The sequence below is a fragment of the Mus caroli genome, chromosome 7 (assembly GCF_900094665.2).
Source record: "Mus caroli chromosome 7, CAROLI_EIJ_v1.1, whole genome shotgun sequence".
In the NCBI taxonomy this organism is placed as follows: Eukaryota; Metazoa; Chordata; class Mammalia; order Rodentia; family Muridae; genus Mus; species Mus caroli.
This window is the reverse complement of record NC_034576.1, coordinates 51,523,071-51,541,044: the sequence shown is the minus strand read 5'-3', so window position 1 is coordinate 51,541,044 and position 17,974 is coordinate 51,523,071. Positions and strand designations below refer to the sequence as shown.

The window sequence follows — 17,974 nt, the reverse complement described above, 5'->3', positions numbered from 1 at the left end:
AAGTGATGGAGAGAATTTAGATGAGAACAGAATTGCTTGGATGTATCTGTGATTGTGAGAATTGGCCATTGGGAAGGTACAGATTTTATGCCACGTTCAATTCACAGGCTAACACACACACAGATACACACACACAAGAGAGAGAGAGAGAGAGAGAGAGAGAGAGAGAGAGAGAGAGAGAGANAGGGGAGAGAGGGGAGGAAAGAGGGAGAGGGGACAGGGTAGGAGGGAGGGAAGGAGAGAGAGAAAGGGAGAGAGACAAAGAAGGGTAGGGGAGAGAAGGGGGAACAGGAGGGAGGACACGAGAGAGAGAGAGAGAGAGAGAGAGAGAGAGAGAGAGAGAGAGAGAGAGAGATATGCACACATGAGAGAGAAAGAGACAGAGACAAAAAGAGATGCAGAGACATAGTCAGAGGGATAGAGGCAAAGAAACAAATACATAATTATGACAGAATAAGAGAAAGAGGAAGATAATTAAAAGTCAAGCAAAGAATAACAATAAACATACCACCCATTTACTCTCTTCCAAACTAATGCCAATGTGTGGGTTTGCTATGTAAAATAGAAATCAGTCTGGCTGAGAACTCATTGATGAAACACAGTGATGTATTTTCCTCAGGTGTTGAAGGGTGTCAAAGGAAAATATAAAATATTAATGGAAAATGAACATATATTATGTTTTCCAGGAGCCTTCATACAGTTTGTATTTCCAAGAATTTTATCTCAGTGTGACAAACTGTTTTTTTCTTATTATCTTCCTCCAGTTTGACTATGTCTTCGTGTATAGTGTCATTAGTGTTACCACCACCAAAGCTATCACAGAATGAAAGGAAGTGAATAAAATGAGGATACAATGGTATTTGCATTTTAATTAAGTAATTGGGTATGTTGTACATATGAAGAGTGACTTAACAATAGAGAAAATTTTGTAGACCTTGACACACCTGGGAGGAATCTCTTTCATATTCTCTGTCCTACCTAATTCTAAAATGCATCAGCATTCTTTATTTAGAGAGATATCTGTTTGCCCAGGAAACGGGATATTTAAAAAACCTCTGTCTACCTCTATTTGTAAGAATCAAGGCACAGGTTGTCATCAAATTTGACAAGTCCAGTATCAAGGGATTCTAGGAATTGGGATAATTATTCTAAGCTTAAATTCTAATACTCACTATGTTGCAGCAGAAAATAGACATTTATGGGAAATTGGGAGTATCTATAACCTTCTGGTTGACAGTTACATTCTACATACATGTGAAGGTTTTTCTCAGGAACACCAAACAATTATTATTTTTCAAAGCTATGCAATGAGTAAAATTAGAACATGCAACCAGCTGAGTCAAGATATTGCTGAATAACTCTGTACCTTGTAATATCAGAAACATTGTTGTATGTTGAAAGTCAGATTCTCTATAAGGGCAGACCTATCAGAATTACCCCAGATTAATCAACAAAGACTATGAAATCTAGAAGATCCTAGACAGATGTTATACAGACCCTAATAAAACACAAATGCCAGTCCAGGCTACCATGCCCAACAAAACTCTCAATTACTATAGATGTAGAAACCAAAATATTCCATGACAAAACCAAATTTACACGAATTTTACATCTCCAGAAATCCAGCCCTTCAAAGGAAAATAGATGAAAAACTCCAACACAAGGAGGGAAACTACACCCTAGAAAAAGTAAAAAAGTAATCTTTCAACAAACCCAAAGGAAGATAGCCACAAAAACATAAAAATAACATGAAAAATAACTGGCAGCAACAATCTTTATTCCTTAATATCTCTTAACATCAATGGACTCAATTCTCCAATAAAAAGACATAGACTAACAGACTTGATATATAATCAGGATCCAGCATTTTGCTGCATACAGTAAATCCACCTCAGTGACAAAGAGAGACACTACCTCAGAGTAAAGAGCTGGAAAACAATTTTCCAAGCAAATGGTCCCAAGAAACAAGCTGGAGTAGCCATTCTAATATCATATATAATCAACTTTCAACCAAAAGTTATCAAAAAGGATAAGGAAAGACACTTCATACTCATCAAAGGAAAAAAAAATCTACCAAGATGAACTCTCAATTCTGAACATCTATGCTCCAAATGCAAGGGCACCCACATTCATAGAAGCAACTTTACTAAAGTTCAAAGCACACATTGCACTTCACACAATAGAAGTGGGAGAATTCAATACCCCACTCTCATCAATGAACAAATCAAGGAAGCACAAACTAAACAGAGACACATTGAAAGTAACAGACATCATGAACCAAATGTATTTAACAGATATCTATAGAACATTTCATCCTAAAACAGAAGAATATACCTTCTTCTGAGCAACTCATAATATCTTCTTCAAAATTGATTATATAATTGGTCACAAAACAGGCCTCAACAGATACAAGAATATTGAAATAATCCCACGCATCCTATCAGATCACCACAGGCTAAGGTTGGTCTTCAAAAGGAGCAAATAGAAGAGACAGCCCATATACACATAGAAGCTAAACAATGCCCTACGTAATGTTAACTTGGTCAAGGAAAAAATAAAGAAATTAAAGCCTTTTTAGAATTTAATGAAAATCAAGCAAAACATACCCAAACTTATGTGACACAATAAAAACAGTGCTAAGAGGAAAATTTATAACTCTTAGTGGCTCTAAAAAGAAACTGGAGAGAGCATATGCTAGCAGCTTAACAGCACACCTGAAAGCTATAGAACAAAAAGAAGCAAATACACCCAAGAGGAATAAATGGCAGGAAATAATCAAACACAGGGCTGAAATCAACCAAATAGAACCACAAAGAACTCAACAAAGAATCAACAAAACCAGGAGCTGGTTCTTTGAGAAAGTTATCAAGATAGATGAACCTTTAGCCAGACTAACTAGAGGGCACAGAGAAAGTATCCAAATTAACAAAATCAGAAATGAAAAGGAAGATATAACTACAGAATCTGGAGAAATTAAAAAAAATCATCAGATCTTACTACAATAGCCTATATTCAACAAAACTAGAAAATCTGGATAAAGTGGACAATCTTCTAGATAGATACCAAATACCTAAGTTAAATCAGGATCAAACAAACCATATAAACAGTTCCATAAACCCCAAAGAAATAGAAGAAATTAAAAGTCTCCCAACTACCTACCCCCAAAAGCCCAGACCAGATGGGGTTAGTTCAGAATTCTATCAGACTTTCAAAGAAGACCTAATATCAATACTCATCAAATTATTCCACAAAATAAAAACAGAAGGAACACTCCCTAATTCATTTTATGAAGCCACAGTCACATTGACTATTCTCCCTTGGAGATAGAACTGTTTTTGTCTAATCAGGAACCTGTCACAATTTTCTTTCATAGAGGACTTCATAAGAGATTTTTTTCTACTTCTATCATGTTTAATGTTCCAAATAGATTTTAAAAACTGTTTGAGTGCATATTACTTTTAGCTTCAGAAGACATAACGTATATTTTAGAGGCATTCAAGTATTATAAATTATTTTGATGAGTTAAAAAAGGTCAATAATGAGTTGTACATTTTAAAATAAATTTTATTAGTTTGTTGAAAAGAAATAAATCACAAAAGAATGGCACGAAGAAATATGCACAGAAATCGCAACAGAGGAATCTCTAATGCCCAAAAGGCACTTAAAGAAATGTTAGAAGTTCTTAGTAATCAGGGAAATGCAAATCAAAGTGATTCTGGGATTCTACCTTATACTCTAAAGAATAGCTAAGATCAAAAACTCAAATGACAGATATGCTGATGAGAATGTGGATCAAGGGGAACAATCCTCTATTGGACTGCAACCCTGTACAACCACTTTGGAAATCAATTTGGTGCTTTCTCAGAATATTGTAAATAGTTACACCTCAAGATGCCCACTCCTGGGCCCAATAGATGCTCCACCATACTCCAAGGAGTCTTGCTCAACTCCTGTTTGTAGCAGCTTCATTTGTAATATTCAGAAATTGCGGGGAGAGCTTCTAGATAGTACTGGGGGATTACTCTGTGGTTGAAGCTCTTATCCAGAAATTGCAAGGATCTGGATTCAAATCCCTATTACCCACATTGATACTGGTTACTTGCCTGTCTACAATCTTAGTTCTTGTATGTTCCTTGGGAAAGATGGTTAAATGGACTAACTTAATACTGTAAGTTCTTATTTCAGCTTCAACTAATGGGATGGAAGCTAGATAGGTTGGCATGACCAGAGGATGAGAGATAGAATCCAGTTCAAATGTCAAAAATGGTCTCATGATGAGAATGACTCAAAGGCGTGACACTCATATGCCAGCAGATCTAAGTACAGGAAACTACAGGGCTTTCTGACATTCTGCTTAGCCTTCATCAGGCACCAGTCACATTGCTATCCATGTGCTGCAGACATGTTTCATATTGACAGCTGGTTCCAGTAACTCTTCACTTTGACACAGAGCAAATTACCATCTTCCATAAGAAAAATGGAGCAAAGGTAAGAGGCTTTATGAGTTTTTTGTATATTTTCTTAGTCTATGGCCACATATCTACACCTTGAGATGGAGATTCCAAGGACCATCAGGTTTGCCTGAAAACTCAGGAGATGCAAAAGTGATTTGAGCTGTGTAGGCTGGCAGATTTGACTATGCAAGATTAGGATACTGTAAGTCAAGACACTGGCTACTTCTTGCAATTGCTCCCCATTCTCTCTCATCTCAATTATCAAAGTGTTCTGATATTGTGAGAATTTTGTACTCTCTTTGACATAGCGAGCATATGGGTGCAGGCACCTTCTCTAAATGCCCTGTTATGTCAGTAACTCAAACAACTGTGTTCCCTGCTACAGAAAGGCTTTCATTTCTTTCTGTATTTATTTCTCAATAGACAACTTATGGTCTGAAAATGAGTTGCTGAGAAGAACATTGTTGAATAATTTATCAGTAGTATACATATTTAGGGAAAGTTACACATGGGATGAACTCCCACTCCAAAACAAGAAAAGCACATGGAGTGTGTAGCTTTATCAAAAGTAATGGAGCATAGTAATCTGAAACAAGATCTGGATGTCACTATAGATGTAGGTGTAGTTGTGCTGCCCCAGGCATATAATAATTTTTTTTATTGATTACATTTGTTATTTGACAATTTGATATCTGTATATGATATTCTATAATTTCTCTCCTCTCCCATCTTTTAACTCTACCTTATCACTTTGAACTTCCTTCTCCATCCCTAGTAGATCCTTTCCAGATCAATCTCTTTTGGTTTTGTTTGTAATATAGCAATATGCAGGAGAAAAATGCTAATGCTTCATACCAAGGAGGGTGTGCAGCTTAATTGGCAGTTTTTTGCTTTAAGGGTATAGAACATATCTTCCCATGTTCTCCTAACTTTGGATATTTGCATAGAAAGGTATTATTTTCTGACAAGTTTTCTTTTGCAAGTAAAGTGACACATGTTACTTGCATCTTTTAACATTACCATATTTTTTCCATAATTTTATTCACTTTACATTCCAATCACAGCCCTATTACCTCCTTTATTTCTAGTCACATTCTTATAAAGCTATACTCCAACTGTTTCTACCATTTCTTCTCAGAGAAGAGAGCCCCCCCACACACACACACCTTGGGTACCACTCCACCCTGGAAAATCAAATCCCAGGAAGCCTAGACACCTTCTCTCCCATTGAGACCCAACAAGGCAGGGGAAGGGAAGGGACTCCAATGGCTGGGAACAGCCCACCCTGACTCCACTTGTTATAGGAACCTGTGGAGAACAAGCTCCATATTTGCTACAAATGTGTTGTATGTAGGAGTCAAGTGTTAGCTCATGCATGCTCCCTTATTGGTGACCCAGGCTCTGTGAGTCCTTAAGGACTCAAGTTAGTGGACTCTGTGGATTTTCTTGTGGTTTTCTTAGCCCCTCTGATTTGCTCACTTTTATCACATACTCTTCCACAAGACTCCCCAGGCTACAGATGATGTTTCCTTGTGGGTCTCTTCATCTGTCTCCATCTGCTGCAGGATGAAGTATATCAAGAGACATATGTGCTAGGTCCTGCTGTGCAAGCACAACAGAGTATCATGTCAGGGGTTGGCTCTCTCAAGTGGTGTGGTCTCAAATTGGGGCAGTCTTTGGTTGGTTGATTTTGCCCTCAATCTCTGCTATACATTCTGTAGGCAAGTCAATTTTCGGGTTGAAGGTTTTGTGGGTGGATTAATATCCCCCACCCTCCTCTTGAACTCCTGCCTGGCTTCAAGAAATAGCCACTTCCATTTCTATATCCCCCTCTTGTAGGAATCTCAGCTAGAGTCAACCCCAAAGATGCTTATTATCAATTCTTCAGTTGAAGGACATTTAAGTTGGTTTGAGCTTCTGGCTATTCCAAAGAAAGATCCTATGACAAGAGTTGAGCAAGTGTCCCTGTGTTATAGTGGGGCATCTTTTGGGTATGTTTCCAGGAGTGGTATAGCTGAGTCTTGAGGTATAACTATTCCAAGTTTTCTGAACAACTGCCAAATTGATTTCCAAAGTGGTTGTGCAAGTTTGCACTCCCATTGACCATGGAGTAGCATTTTCCTTGGTCCGCATACCTAGTCAGCATATGCTATCACTTGAGTTTTTCTTCTTAGCCATTATGAGGGGTGTAAGATGGAACCTCGAGGTTATTTGGATTTGCATTTCCTTGATTACTAAGGACTTAGAGAATTTCTTTAAGTGCTAATCTGGCATGAAAGAGTCCTCTGTTGAGAATTCTGTTTAGTTCTGTACACCATTTCTTGAGTTATTTGGATTGTGGGTGTCTAACTTGTTGAGTACTTTGTATGTTTTTGGATATAAGCCCTCTTTCAGGTGTAGGTTGGTTAATATCATTACTGATCCTTTAGGCTGTCGTTTTGTCATGTTGATGGTTTCCTTTTCCTTACAAAAACTTTTCAGTTTCCTGAGGTCCCATTTACCAATTGTTGTTCTCAGAACTTGAACCATTGGTGCTCTGTTCAGGAACTTGTTTTCTGAGGTCTTTGAAACACTTGGGGTTGAGTTTTGTGCAGGGTGATAAATATGGATCTATTTACGTTCTTCTACATGAAGACATTCAGTTAGACCAGCACTATTTGTTGAAGATGCTTCTTTTTACAATTGTATGGCTTTGCCTTCTTTGTCAGAAATCAAATTTCCAAGGTAGTGTGGATTTATTTCAGAGTCTTTGATTCAATTCTATTTATCAATGAGTATATCCCTATACCAATATCATACAAATTTTTTTTATTACTATTGATTTGTAGAAAAGGTTGAGGTCAGGGATTGTGATTCCTTCATAAGTTTTTTGTGTTGTTGTTCTGGATTGTTTTAGCTATCCAGGGTTTTTCCCCATATGATTTTGAGAATTGCTCTGCCAAGATCTGTTAAGAATTGTGTTAGAGTTTTGAATGGAATTGCATTCAATCTGAACATTGGTTTTGACAAGATTGTCATTTTCACTGTGTTAATTCTACTGATCCATGAGAGTGGGAGGTCTTTCTAACTTCTGTTATCATTTTCAACTCCTTTCTTCAGAGACTTAAAGTTAGTGTCATAGAGGTATTTCACTTGCTTGATTAGAGTTACACCAAGATATTTTGTTATTTGTGGCTATAGTGAAGTTTGTAGTTTCCATGATTTCTTTATAAAACACTTTATTGTTTGTATTAAAATGGTTACTGACATTTTAGAGTTAATTTTGTATCTAGACACTTTGCTGAAAGTGTTTATCAGCTGTTTGAGTAGAATTTTAGGATTCACTGATGTATACTACCATATCATCTACAAATAGCAATACTTTGACTTCTTCCTTTTCAATTCATATCCACTTCCTTTCCTTTAGTTGTCTTTTTGCTCCTGCTAGAACTTCAAGTTCTATGGCTGAGTAGCTAGAAAGAGAGTGGGAAGCCTTGACTTGTCCCTGATTTTAGTAGAATTGTTTTAAATTTCTTTGCATTTAATTTGATGTTGACTACTGGCTTGTGGTACATTACTTTTATTAGGTTTAGCTATGCATTTTGTACCACTAATATCTCCATGATGTTTAACATGTCTGGGTAAAGGATTTTGTTAAAATCTTCCTCAGCATCTAATGAGATAATAATGTGATTTTGTTACTTCAGTTTGTTTATATGATGGATTATATAGATGGATTGTTGTATATTGAATCATCCTTGCATTCCTGGGATGAATCCTTTTAGATTTTTTTTTATGAGTCCTGAGACGATTCAGTTTGTGTGTGTTTTATTGAGTATTTTTGCATCACTATTCATTAGGGTAATTGTTTTAAAATTATCATTTTTTTTTGTTGAGTCTTTGTGTGGTTTAGGTATCAAGGTGGCTGTGGCCACATAGAATGAGTTTGACAGTGTTACTTATGTTTCTACTTTGTGGAATATTTTGAGGAACATTGATATTAGACCTTCTTTAAATGTTTGATAGAATTCTACAATAAAGCCATCTGGCCCTGGTCTTTCTTTTTTTTTTAATTTTTAATATTTTTATTACATATTTTCCTCAATTACATTTCCAATGCTATCCCAAAAGTCCCCCATAGCGCCCCCCCACTTCCCTACCCACCCATTCCTATTCTTTTGGCCCTGGCATTCCCCTATATTGGGGCATATAAAGTTTGCAAGTCCAATGGGCCTCTCTTTCCAGTGATGGCCGACTAGGCCATCTTTCGATACATATGCAGCTAGAGACAAGAGCTCCGTGGTACTGGTTAGTTCATAATGTTGTTTGGTCTTTCTTTTATTAGAAGACATTTGATGACTGCTTCTATTTGTTTGGGAGTTATAGAAATATTTAAGTATTTTGCTTGATCTTGATTTAAGTAAGTGGTGCCTTTCTAGAAAATTATCCATTTCGTTTAGATCTTCCATTTTTGTGGAGTAAAGGCTTTAGAACTATGACTTAATGATTCTTTGAATTTACTCATTCTCGGTTATGTCTTTTTTTTTTTTTTCATTTCTGATTTTGTTTAATGGGATAAATGGTCTCTGCTTTTTAGTTAGTTTGGCTAAGTGTTTGTCTATCTTGTTGATTTTCTTAAAGAACCAGCTCTTGGTATTGTTGATTCTTTGTATTGTTTTCTTTGTTTCTAATTGATTTCATTCCTAATTTTGAGTATTTCCTGCCATATACCCGATTTGGATGTGTGTGCTTCTTTTGTTTTCTAGAGCTTTCTGATGTGCTTTCAAATTGCTGGAATAAGGACTCTCTAATTTCTTTATGGAGGCACTTCTGATATGGACTTTTCTTTCAGAACTGCTTTCATTGTGTCCCCTGTGTTTGGACACATTTTGCCTTCATTTTCATTGAATTCTAGAAAGATTTTAATTTCTTTCTTTATCTCTTTCCTGACCTCAAAACTGTTGAATAGAGAGTTATTAGGTTTCAATAAAAGTGTAGGCTTTCTGATGCTTTTGCAGTTGTTGAGGTCCACTTTTAACTAATGATGGTCTAATATAATAGAAAGCATTATTTCAATCTTCTTTTGTGTGTAGAGACTTGCTTTGTGACCAAGTGTATAATTTTGTAGATGGTTTCATGAAGTCCCGAGACGAATTATAATCTTTTGTGTTTGGGTGAATGTAGGTATCTGTTAGGTCCATTTGATTTGTAATGTTGGTTCAGTTTCATTATTATCTGTTAAGGTTCTGTCCTTCATGATCTGTGAATTGGTGAGAATGCAGTGATAAAGTGCCCCAATATTAATGTGTTGGGTTCCATGTATGATTTAAACTTTATCAATGTTTCTTTTACAAATGTGGGAGCCCTTGTATTTGGGGCATAGATTCTTATAATTGAGACATCATTTTCATAGATTTTTCCTTTGATGATTATGAAGTATCCTTCCCTATCTATTTTGATAAATTTTGTTTTAAAGTCCATTTTATTAGATATTTTAATGGCTACTCCAGCTTATTTTTGATCCATTTGCATGTAAACAATTTTCCAGTCCTGTACTCTGAGATAATTTTATCTTTATCACTGAGGTTTTTTTCTTGTATGCAGGAGAATGATGGATCCTATTTTTACATCCATTTTTTTAGACTGTACCTTTTTTGTGGGTATTGTGTCCATCGATGTTGAGAGATTTTTAATGTGCAGTGACTGTTACTTCCTGCTATTTTGATGCTGGTAGTGGTGATAGTAGTGGTGGTGGTATTGCTGCTGCTGCTGCTGCTGGTATGTGTTTCTGTATGTTTCTCTTGTTTTGTTTTGATTGCATGGAATTGCTTACTTCCTATGTTTTCATGGGTGTAGTTATCCTCCTTGAGTTAGAGTTTTCCTCCTAGTGTTTTTTTGTAAGGTCGGACTTATAGATAGATAGCCTTTAAATTTGGTTTTGTTTTAAAATATCTTATTTTCTCCACCTATGATAATTGAGAGTTTTTATAGATATAGTAGTCTAGGATGGCATCTGTGACTTTTTAAAGTCTAAACACATCTATCTGTCTAGGGATTTCTAGCTTTTAGAGGTTCTATTGAGACTTCAGGTATAAATCTGATAAGTATGTTTGTTTCTTGACCATTTTCTGTTACATATTTTCATATTATTTATTTGTTCTGTAGGTATATTGTTTAGAGTATTATGTGGCAGAAGGGTTTCCTTTTCTTCTCAAGTCTAATTTGTGTTCTGTAAGCTTCTTGTTTGTTTATTGGCCTCTCTTTCTTTAAGTTGGGAAAGTTTTCTCTTATGTTTTTGTTGATATTTTCTGGTTCTTGAATCTGGGACTCTTCACCTTCTTCTATTCTTTTTCGTCTTGGGTAAGGTCTTTTTTATAGTGTGCCACATATCCTGAATGCTTGTTTGGGGTCTTTTTTTTTTTTTTTTTTAGATTTCAGATTTTTGTCTGATGTATTGATTTCTTCTACCACATCTTCTGTGTCTGAGATTCTCTCTTCCATACCTTGTATTGTTAGTGATGCTCGTGTCTGTTTTTTTCTGTTTCCTTCCATAGGTTTTACATCTCCAGGATTGCCTCAGTCCATGATGTCTTTATTGCTTCTATTTTTATTTTCAAGTCTTGATCAGTTTTATTCATTTTCTTCTCCTGTTTTATTAGATTTCTCTGTATTTCTTTAAAGGGTTTATTTGTTTCCTCTTTAAAAGCCTCTATCTGTTTGATTATATTTTCCTGTATTTCCTTAAAAGATTTATTAATTTCATTTTAAAGGACTATCATCTTCAGAAGATGAGATTTAAGGTCATAGTTACGTTTGATAGGGTATTCATGGTTTGTTGTAGTAAGATACCTGTTATCTGAAAGTTGGATATTGCCATGGTTTTTGTTGATTCTGGTCTTATGATGACCTTTAACCATCTGTCTATCCCTGGATGTTCCTGATATGCCATATATTTGAAGGTGACATAACTTTGATTTCCTGATGTGGAAGGCCTCTGGTAGGTATCCTTGGACTAGACAATGGAACTCACCTTGTAATACAAGTCTCCCAGATGTTGGGTGTGTCCCTGAGGAAAAATATGATAGAGGATTCCAGGGGAATGACAGACAGCAAAGTACTGGTACAATGGTGCCCAGGAGGATAGTACATGACTATAGGCAGCAGGAAATTCCTCAGAGGACTCACAGGGCAGTAGAATGGGTTTAGTGGGGAAATCTAACATGTATCAACAGGTCTTAATAAGATGGATAGAGAGAGAGTGATGACTGGTCATTGGAGGTGGGGGAGTGAAAATTGGCTGCTCAGGGAAGCTGGACATGGCCCAGAGGAGTCTGCAGGCAGGAAATGGATGCAGGAGAGAAATTATTCTATATGCTTCCAGATAAGTAAGTCTAATGAAGGTGTGTGAATGAGTTCAGGGATGGAATGTTAACATTAGCATTCTTTATGTGTCATCTTCTCCTGACACTTGACACTTGTTTGATGTCTATGGGTTCATTTCTTTTTCTGTATATTTGGAAAACCTCTGTGTTTGAATGTCCATATCCTCCTGAAGATCAAGGAAACTCCATCTTCTATTTTATAGGATTGGTTTTCTGTGCTTTAGTCTGCATCCCAGTCCTATCCTATACACAAAGGATTTATAAGTTTGATCTCCAAATTGGTGCTCAGATTTCTTATGCTCTCTCTCTCTCTCTCTCTCTCTCTCTCTCTCTCTCTCTCTCTCTCCCTCCCTCCCTCCCTCCCTCCCTCCCTTCCTCTCCCTCTGCTTCCTTTCTCCCCACAACCGAGGCTTTCCTGGAACTTACTATGTATCTCAGACTGTCATTGAATTCATGGAATTCTTCATTCTTCATTATCTATACTGTTGGTATTCCACAGGTAAGCTAAGATTGCTAGTAGGACAGTTTCTATACTGAGACTCCAAGAGAATATCTCTGATTCAAACCTTGTAGATATTTCTGTGTCATAATACCCTTTATTTTGCACGGCTGGCACTTATTTTCTTCTCTCTCTCTCTCTCTCCATTAATACAGAATATGGTTGGTAGATAATCTAAATATATACAGGCTATTTTAAAATTAATGCTCCAGAAATATTGATTTTGATAAATTACTTCATCTCTACCAGTCTCCCTATTTTATGAACCTGGTAAACCATTAACACATATAAGGGTGGTCCTGAGAATTCAAGTGTAGATGAAATGTGTTCATGTCTTTTTTTTTTTTTTTTTCATTGCAGAACTGAGATTGCACCGCTCCTAAAAATGGACTTAGACATCTCAGACTGGATGATTAACATTACAGCACCGAAAGAAAGCAATTACAATGGAATGTCATTTTGTGAAGTTGTGTCTCGTACTATGACTTTTCTTTCCCTCATCATTGCCTTAGTTGGGCTGTTTGGAAATGCCACAGTGTTATGGTTTCTGGGCTTCCAGATGAGCAGGAATGCCTTCTCTGTCTACATCCTCAACCTTGCTGGTGCTGACTTTGTCTTCATGTGCTTTCAAATTGTAAATTGTTTTTATATTATCTTAGACATCTACTTCATCCCCGCTGAATTTCCTTCATCTTCCACTGTGGTGTTAAACTTTGCTTATCTTTGCAGTCTGAGCATCCTCACTGTCATTAGCACTGAACGCTTCCTATCCGTCATGTGGCCCATCTGGTACCGCTGCCAACGCCCAAGGCACACATCAGTTGTCATATGTACCGTGCTTTGGGTCTTGTCCCTGGTGTTGAGCCTCTTGGAAGGAAAGGAATGTGGCTTCCTATCTTATACCAGTGACCCTGGTTTGTGTAAGACATTTGATTTAATCACTACTGCATGGTTAATTGTTTTATTTGTGGTTCTCTTGGGATCCAGTCTGGCCTTGGTGCTTACTATCTTCTGTGGCTTACACAAGGTTCCTGTGACCAGGTTGTATGTGACCATTGTGTTTACAGTGCTTGTCTTCCTGGTCTTTGGTCTGCCCTATGGGATCTACTGGTTCCTCTTAGAGTGGATTAAGGAATTTCATGATAATAAACCTTGTGGTTTTCGTAACGTGACAGTATTTCTGTCCTGTATTAACAGCTGTGCCAACCCCATCATTTACTTCCTTGTTGGCTCCATTAGGCACCATCGGTTTCAACGGAAGACTCTCAAGCTTCTTCTGCAGAGAGCCATGCAAGACACTCCTGAGGAGGAAGAATGTGGAGAGATGGGTTCCTCAAGAAGACCTAGAGAAATAAAAACTGTCTGGAAGGGACTGAGAGCTGGTTTGATCAGGCATAAATAGCTTTGAAAAACAGCTTTGTCCTTAACAGTTTGTAGAAATTTCATAACTTTGTTTAGTTGTTAACCCAAGGTTAACTCAGTTGGGAAAGTAGTCAATTTTGTAGAAGTTGATTGATATTGAACTTCCTATAAATACTGAGTGCAGCATTTTTGCATCTATGTTGCTCAAATCTTTACCAACTCCATTTGATGGGACTCCTTATAAGCTCTATGGGGTCCAGGAGAGCTGTTGACCACAATTGACAAACCCCTTCTTCAGAAGAAAACTCAAGAAAGTGCAATGAAAAGTTATATTTCTTTGCTCACTTAATTTGATAGTGGTTAAATCCTTGTTATACTTTGAAAAAAAATCCTGTTTTAAAATGAACTTTTTTTCAATGTTGAAGGGCTAAATAGATAAGTAATAATCACAGAACTTACTAATTTCTGTAGGTTTTAATAAATGTATGTTTGTCTTTCTTATATATATTTCTTAGTAAAGAAGTAAACATTCTCAAGAGAAGTCTGTTAAATCACTATTCTCCCAGTGGATTCCTCACCTTCAAGTTCACTATCTATTCCATTTTCAGCAATGGAAGAGTGGGCTCAGTCTAATAATGTGATCCATCAACATACATGCTCATGAAAAGGTTGAGAGTGTCTGTCCTCTTTTCTTCCTTTCACAGTGTCCTACTTAGCTTCTCATGGTTGAGTGTTGACTTTGTCATGATTCTCCTTCTCTCTGACTCTTTCCTCATGATATTTTTCCAATCAGGTCCTCTATAACAGGTTCCCTTGATATCAAACTTGTTTTAAATTTATACCATTTCAGGAGTGAGTAGCATCTAAAAACTTAATTATGTAATGTTTAGTAAAATTTTCTATAAAACAGTTTTTCAATTTTAAAGCTGCAATGTGTGATAAATTCAATTGCAGTACAATTAAGAGAATAGAATATCAACAGATTAATGTAAAAAAATCAAGATTTTAAGTTAATATAGCTATAAAACCTAATTAAGACACAAAACACTCTTTTATATTTCTTAATTTTTATTTCTCCTCCAGTCAAAATTTTTTTATATCAGAAGTAAATATGCTGTCCATATTTTTGTTGCAAACTAAAATTTACAGTGCAAATTAAAGATTGTAGCATGATGTTTGATATACATGTAGCTAAATGGTTGTTATAGTTGAACAAACTAACATATACAGCAGGTCATGTAAGTATTCATTTTTCTCCTTTTTCTCCTCACCATGTCTCCATTCCTCACTTTTGGAATGGATGGTAATGTATGATCTATGCCTCTGTATGTGGGAAACAAGTACTGTGCTTTTTTGATTTGATAAGGAGTTACAATTAAGAGATTGCCTTGAGTATCATAAGAGACTTTGGACTTTTAAACTGTGTTTGTACTGTGAAAGACTATGAGAACTTTTCAAGTTGGACTTAGTGTGTTTTCTACTGTGATATAGCTACAAATTTACATGGTCCAAGAACTGGAATGTGGTGATGTACCTGAAAAATTTCCTCTACAGTCTTATTTTGGAATTCTTGGCCCCAGGTTGGTGGAACTGTTTGGGATGGATTAAAATGTGTGTCCTTGTTGGAACATATCTCAGTAGGGGTAATCTTTGAGGTTTCAAAAGCCAGTACTATTCCACATCAGCTCTTTATCTGCCTCAAGCTTGAGAGTCAGATATAAGCTTCTGGCAACTGCTCCATTGCCATGCCAACCTGTCTGCCTCTTCTCAGGCTTCTGGCTATGAGGGTCATGGATTCCACCCCATGAGAATTATGAGATATCTTATGAAATATTTTGTATGAGTAGACTTTGTCATCACAGAAACAGAAAAATAATTATGAAACTTTCTTTTACTTTATATTTTGTTTTTTTTTTTTTTGAGACAGAGTTTCTCTGTATAGCCCTGACTGTACTTGGAGCTCACTTTGTAGGCCAGGCTGGCCTCGAAATCAGAGATCCACCTGCCTCTGCATCCCGAGTGCTGGGATTAAAGGAGTGCACCACCATGCCTGGCTGCTAATGTTTTTCACCTTCTAAGAAAGATTTGATAAAAAGTGCATTATTTCCTTATATATAGTCATATATAGTCATTATATAGATACTGACACTTTAAAATAATTCTACTTCCAAATGAAATGATGTCATATGTTTCTCTTTACATTTACTTCCATAATACAGCATGACATATATTAAATCTTCAACATGTAATAAATAACCTGATACCCGGGTTCTTAACAGTAGAGTAATCATGTTCTGTATGTAACTCCCACAGTTTCACAATTGATTCCTTCATTGTTCCTTATCTGACTTGTTCCTCTAGCTTGAATATTGTGAAGCAAATATAAAGACATAACAATGTTGCTACTAGATGCCTATTTTTAAATAAAGCCACGTCAGATTAAAATTAAATGATGGACAAAGATATGTTACTAGGATACATGCTCTCCCTTATTTTCTGGTCTTCTACAGTCTTTCTGCTTTCCTATTCCTCAATGTTTTCTGAACATCAGGTGTGGGAGTCATTTATACATGAATTCCTTTTAACTGGGCTCCATATATCTGCATTTTTTTCTGATTTTCCTTAGTTGTCGTTGTCTTTGTTACAAAGAGAACTTTTCACAATGAGAGGTGAGGACTAAACTTAGATGTGGGTATAAGAACAAATATATAGAATGAACTTAGGAATTATGTTAATGAATACAGCAATGGTTGTAGATTTCCCTCCAAAATTCATAACTTCACCAGCCCTGAATAAATAGCTAGGTTTCCCATGTCACATATGATTTCCCCTTTTGATCACATGTTAAGTCTAATTGGAGAACTGTTGATTACTACAGAGTTATGTAAGGTATCTGTGCAGCCTTAGGATTATTATGCCTTGATAGCATTTGATGATATTCGTAGGCATCATAACTGTACATGACTACTAATCACTTCCTTCCTTTAGAAGCTTGCATGGTATGTTCTGGTACATGAATGAGAAGGCACTTAAATCAACTCCAGCTCAGATGTCTCTGGACCCTGTGTTTGGAATACATGGTGTCATCAGCAATAGGTACTTAATTTTTACCTCTGAGGGGCAAGCAAAGGAAACAGCAATATCTCTATGCTTCACTAGTCTCTTAAAGGACATTCTAAGTATTTTCTTCTAAGTCTTTATATTAATTTTCTAAGTCTATATTTCTAAGTCTTTAAATCAAACTATAAGTCTTCCTATTTTAGCTTCTGTATTATACTGTGCCTAATTAAAGAGGTGGAGTATTTATGATAAGACATGTAGTGGTTTTCTGTTTAGGAAAACACCTAATATTCAGGGAACATTAAGGACAATGGAGAAGAAAGATGGTAATATCCAGAAGACCAGATGTCTGCATCTAGATAGAGTCTTCTAGATATGCCAGGGAGGCTGCACCCACACAATCTCAACAATCTCAAATACTCTCAGTAATCTTAAACAAGACCTGCATAGTGATAACATCAGTACACATGTCAGTGTAAATATGGAAATCTTGCAAGGATTCATCCCTAGAAGACATTGCTGCAAGCAATCAGTAGCTACAGCAATAGAGAAAATCAGTTTTCTTCAGGGATGAGCCATCCTTATGTGTTACTAAATCTAAAGTGGTCACACTTAAACTTAAATGTGGCGTGTAGTATGAGCATCAGTAAATAGATTAAGTTGCTTCTATACATGTGTACAAGTAACATAATATAAAGAAGAAAATGTCTTGAATTTGAGAGGAAGTGGAGAAGCAGAAGAAGAGTTGTGGGGGAATGATGCAAATATGGTATTCATATTTGAAATTCTTAAAAATTAAAAATAAAATACTATTCTACATGGAGTTAAGAGGTTCTTGGCAGTTGATGAATGCTGGAGAGGGAAACTCATTTTTTGTGGGTATGAAAATGGTAGGTAAGTTGTCTGAATCTTGGCAATGATGCCCCACACATGCACATATCATTAATATCAATTGGATTCATTGGATTGGAAATAGGTAGATATGAGAGTGAAGTCTTTCATTGGGAGTCACATACTCCTAAGCCTGTCCACATGAGTGCCAGTTTGGAGACTTATACAATGGAAGAACAGAACTGATTGACAAACAGTCCTCTCATCTTCACAGGTATACTGTGGATGTGTGCAGCATCCCCTCACATACACAAATAAGCAAAGAATGAAACAGTATCTAGACATCTCAAAGAGCTATAAAACAACAAAGAAAACTGAGATCAAAATTAGTAAAGAGAATAAGTGAT

General features: G+C 36.4%; 1 protein-coding gene across 1 annotated transcript; it reads left to right on the top strand.

Annotated features, from left to right (window-relative positions):
• The first annotated feature begins 4,342 nt into the window (after positions 1 to 4,342).
• LOC110298533 (mas-related G-protein coupled receptor member B1) lies at positions 4,343 to 16,696 on the top strand. The gene is made up of 2 exons (XM_021167838.1): positions 4,343 to 4,488; positions 12,675 to 16,696. Exons 1-2 carry the CDS (start codon positions 4,478 to 4,480, stop codon positions 13,714 to 13,716), a joined length of 1,053 nt encoding a protein of 350 aa, XP_021023497.1. The 5' UTR covers positions 4,343 to 4,477; the 3' UTR covers positions 13,717 to 16,696.
• Positions 16,697 to 17,974: the final 1,278 nt, after the last annotated feature.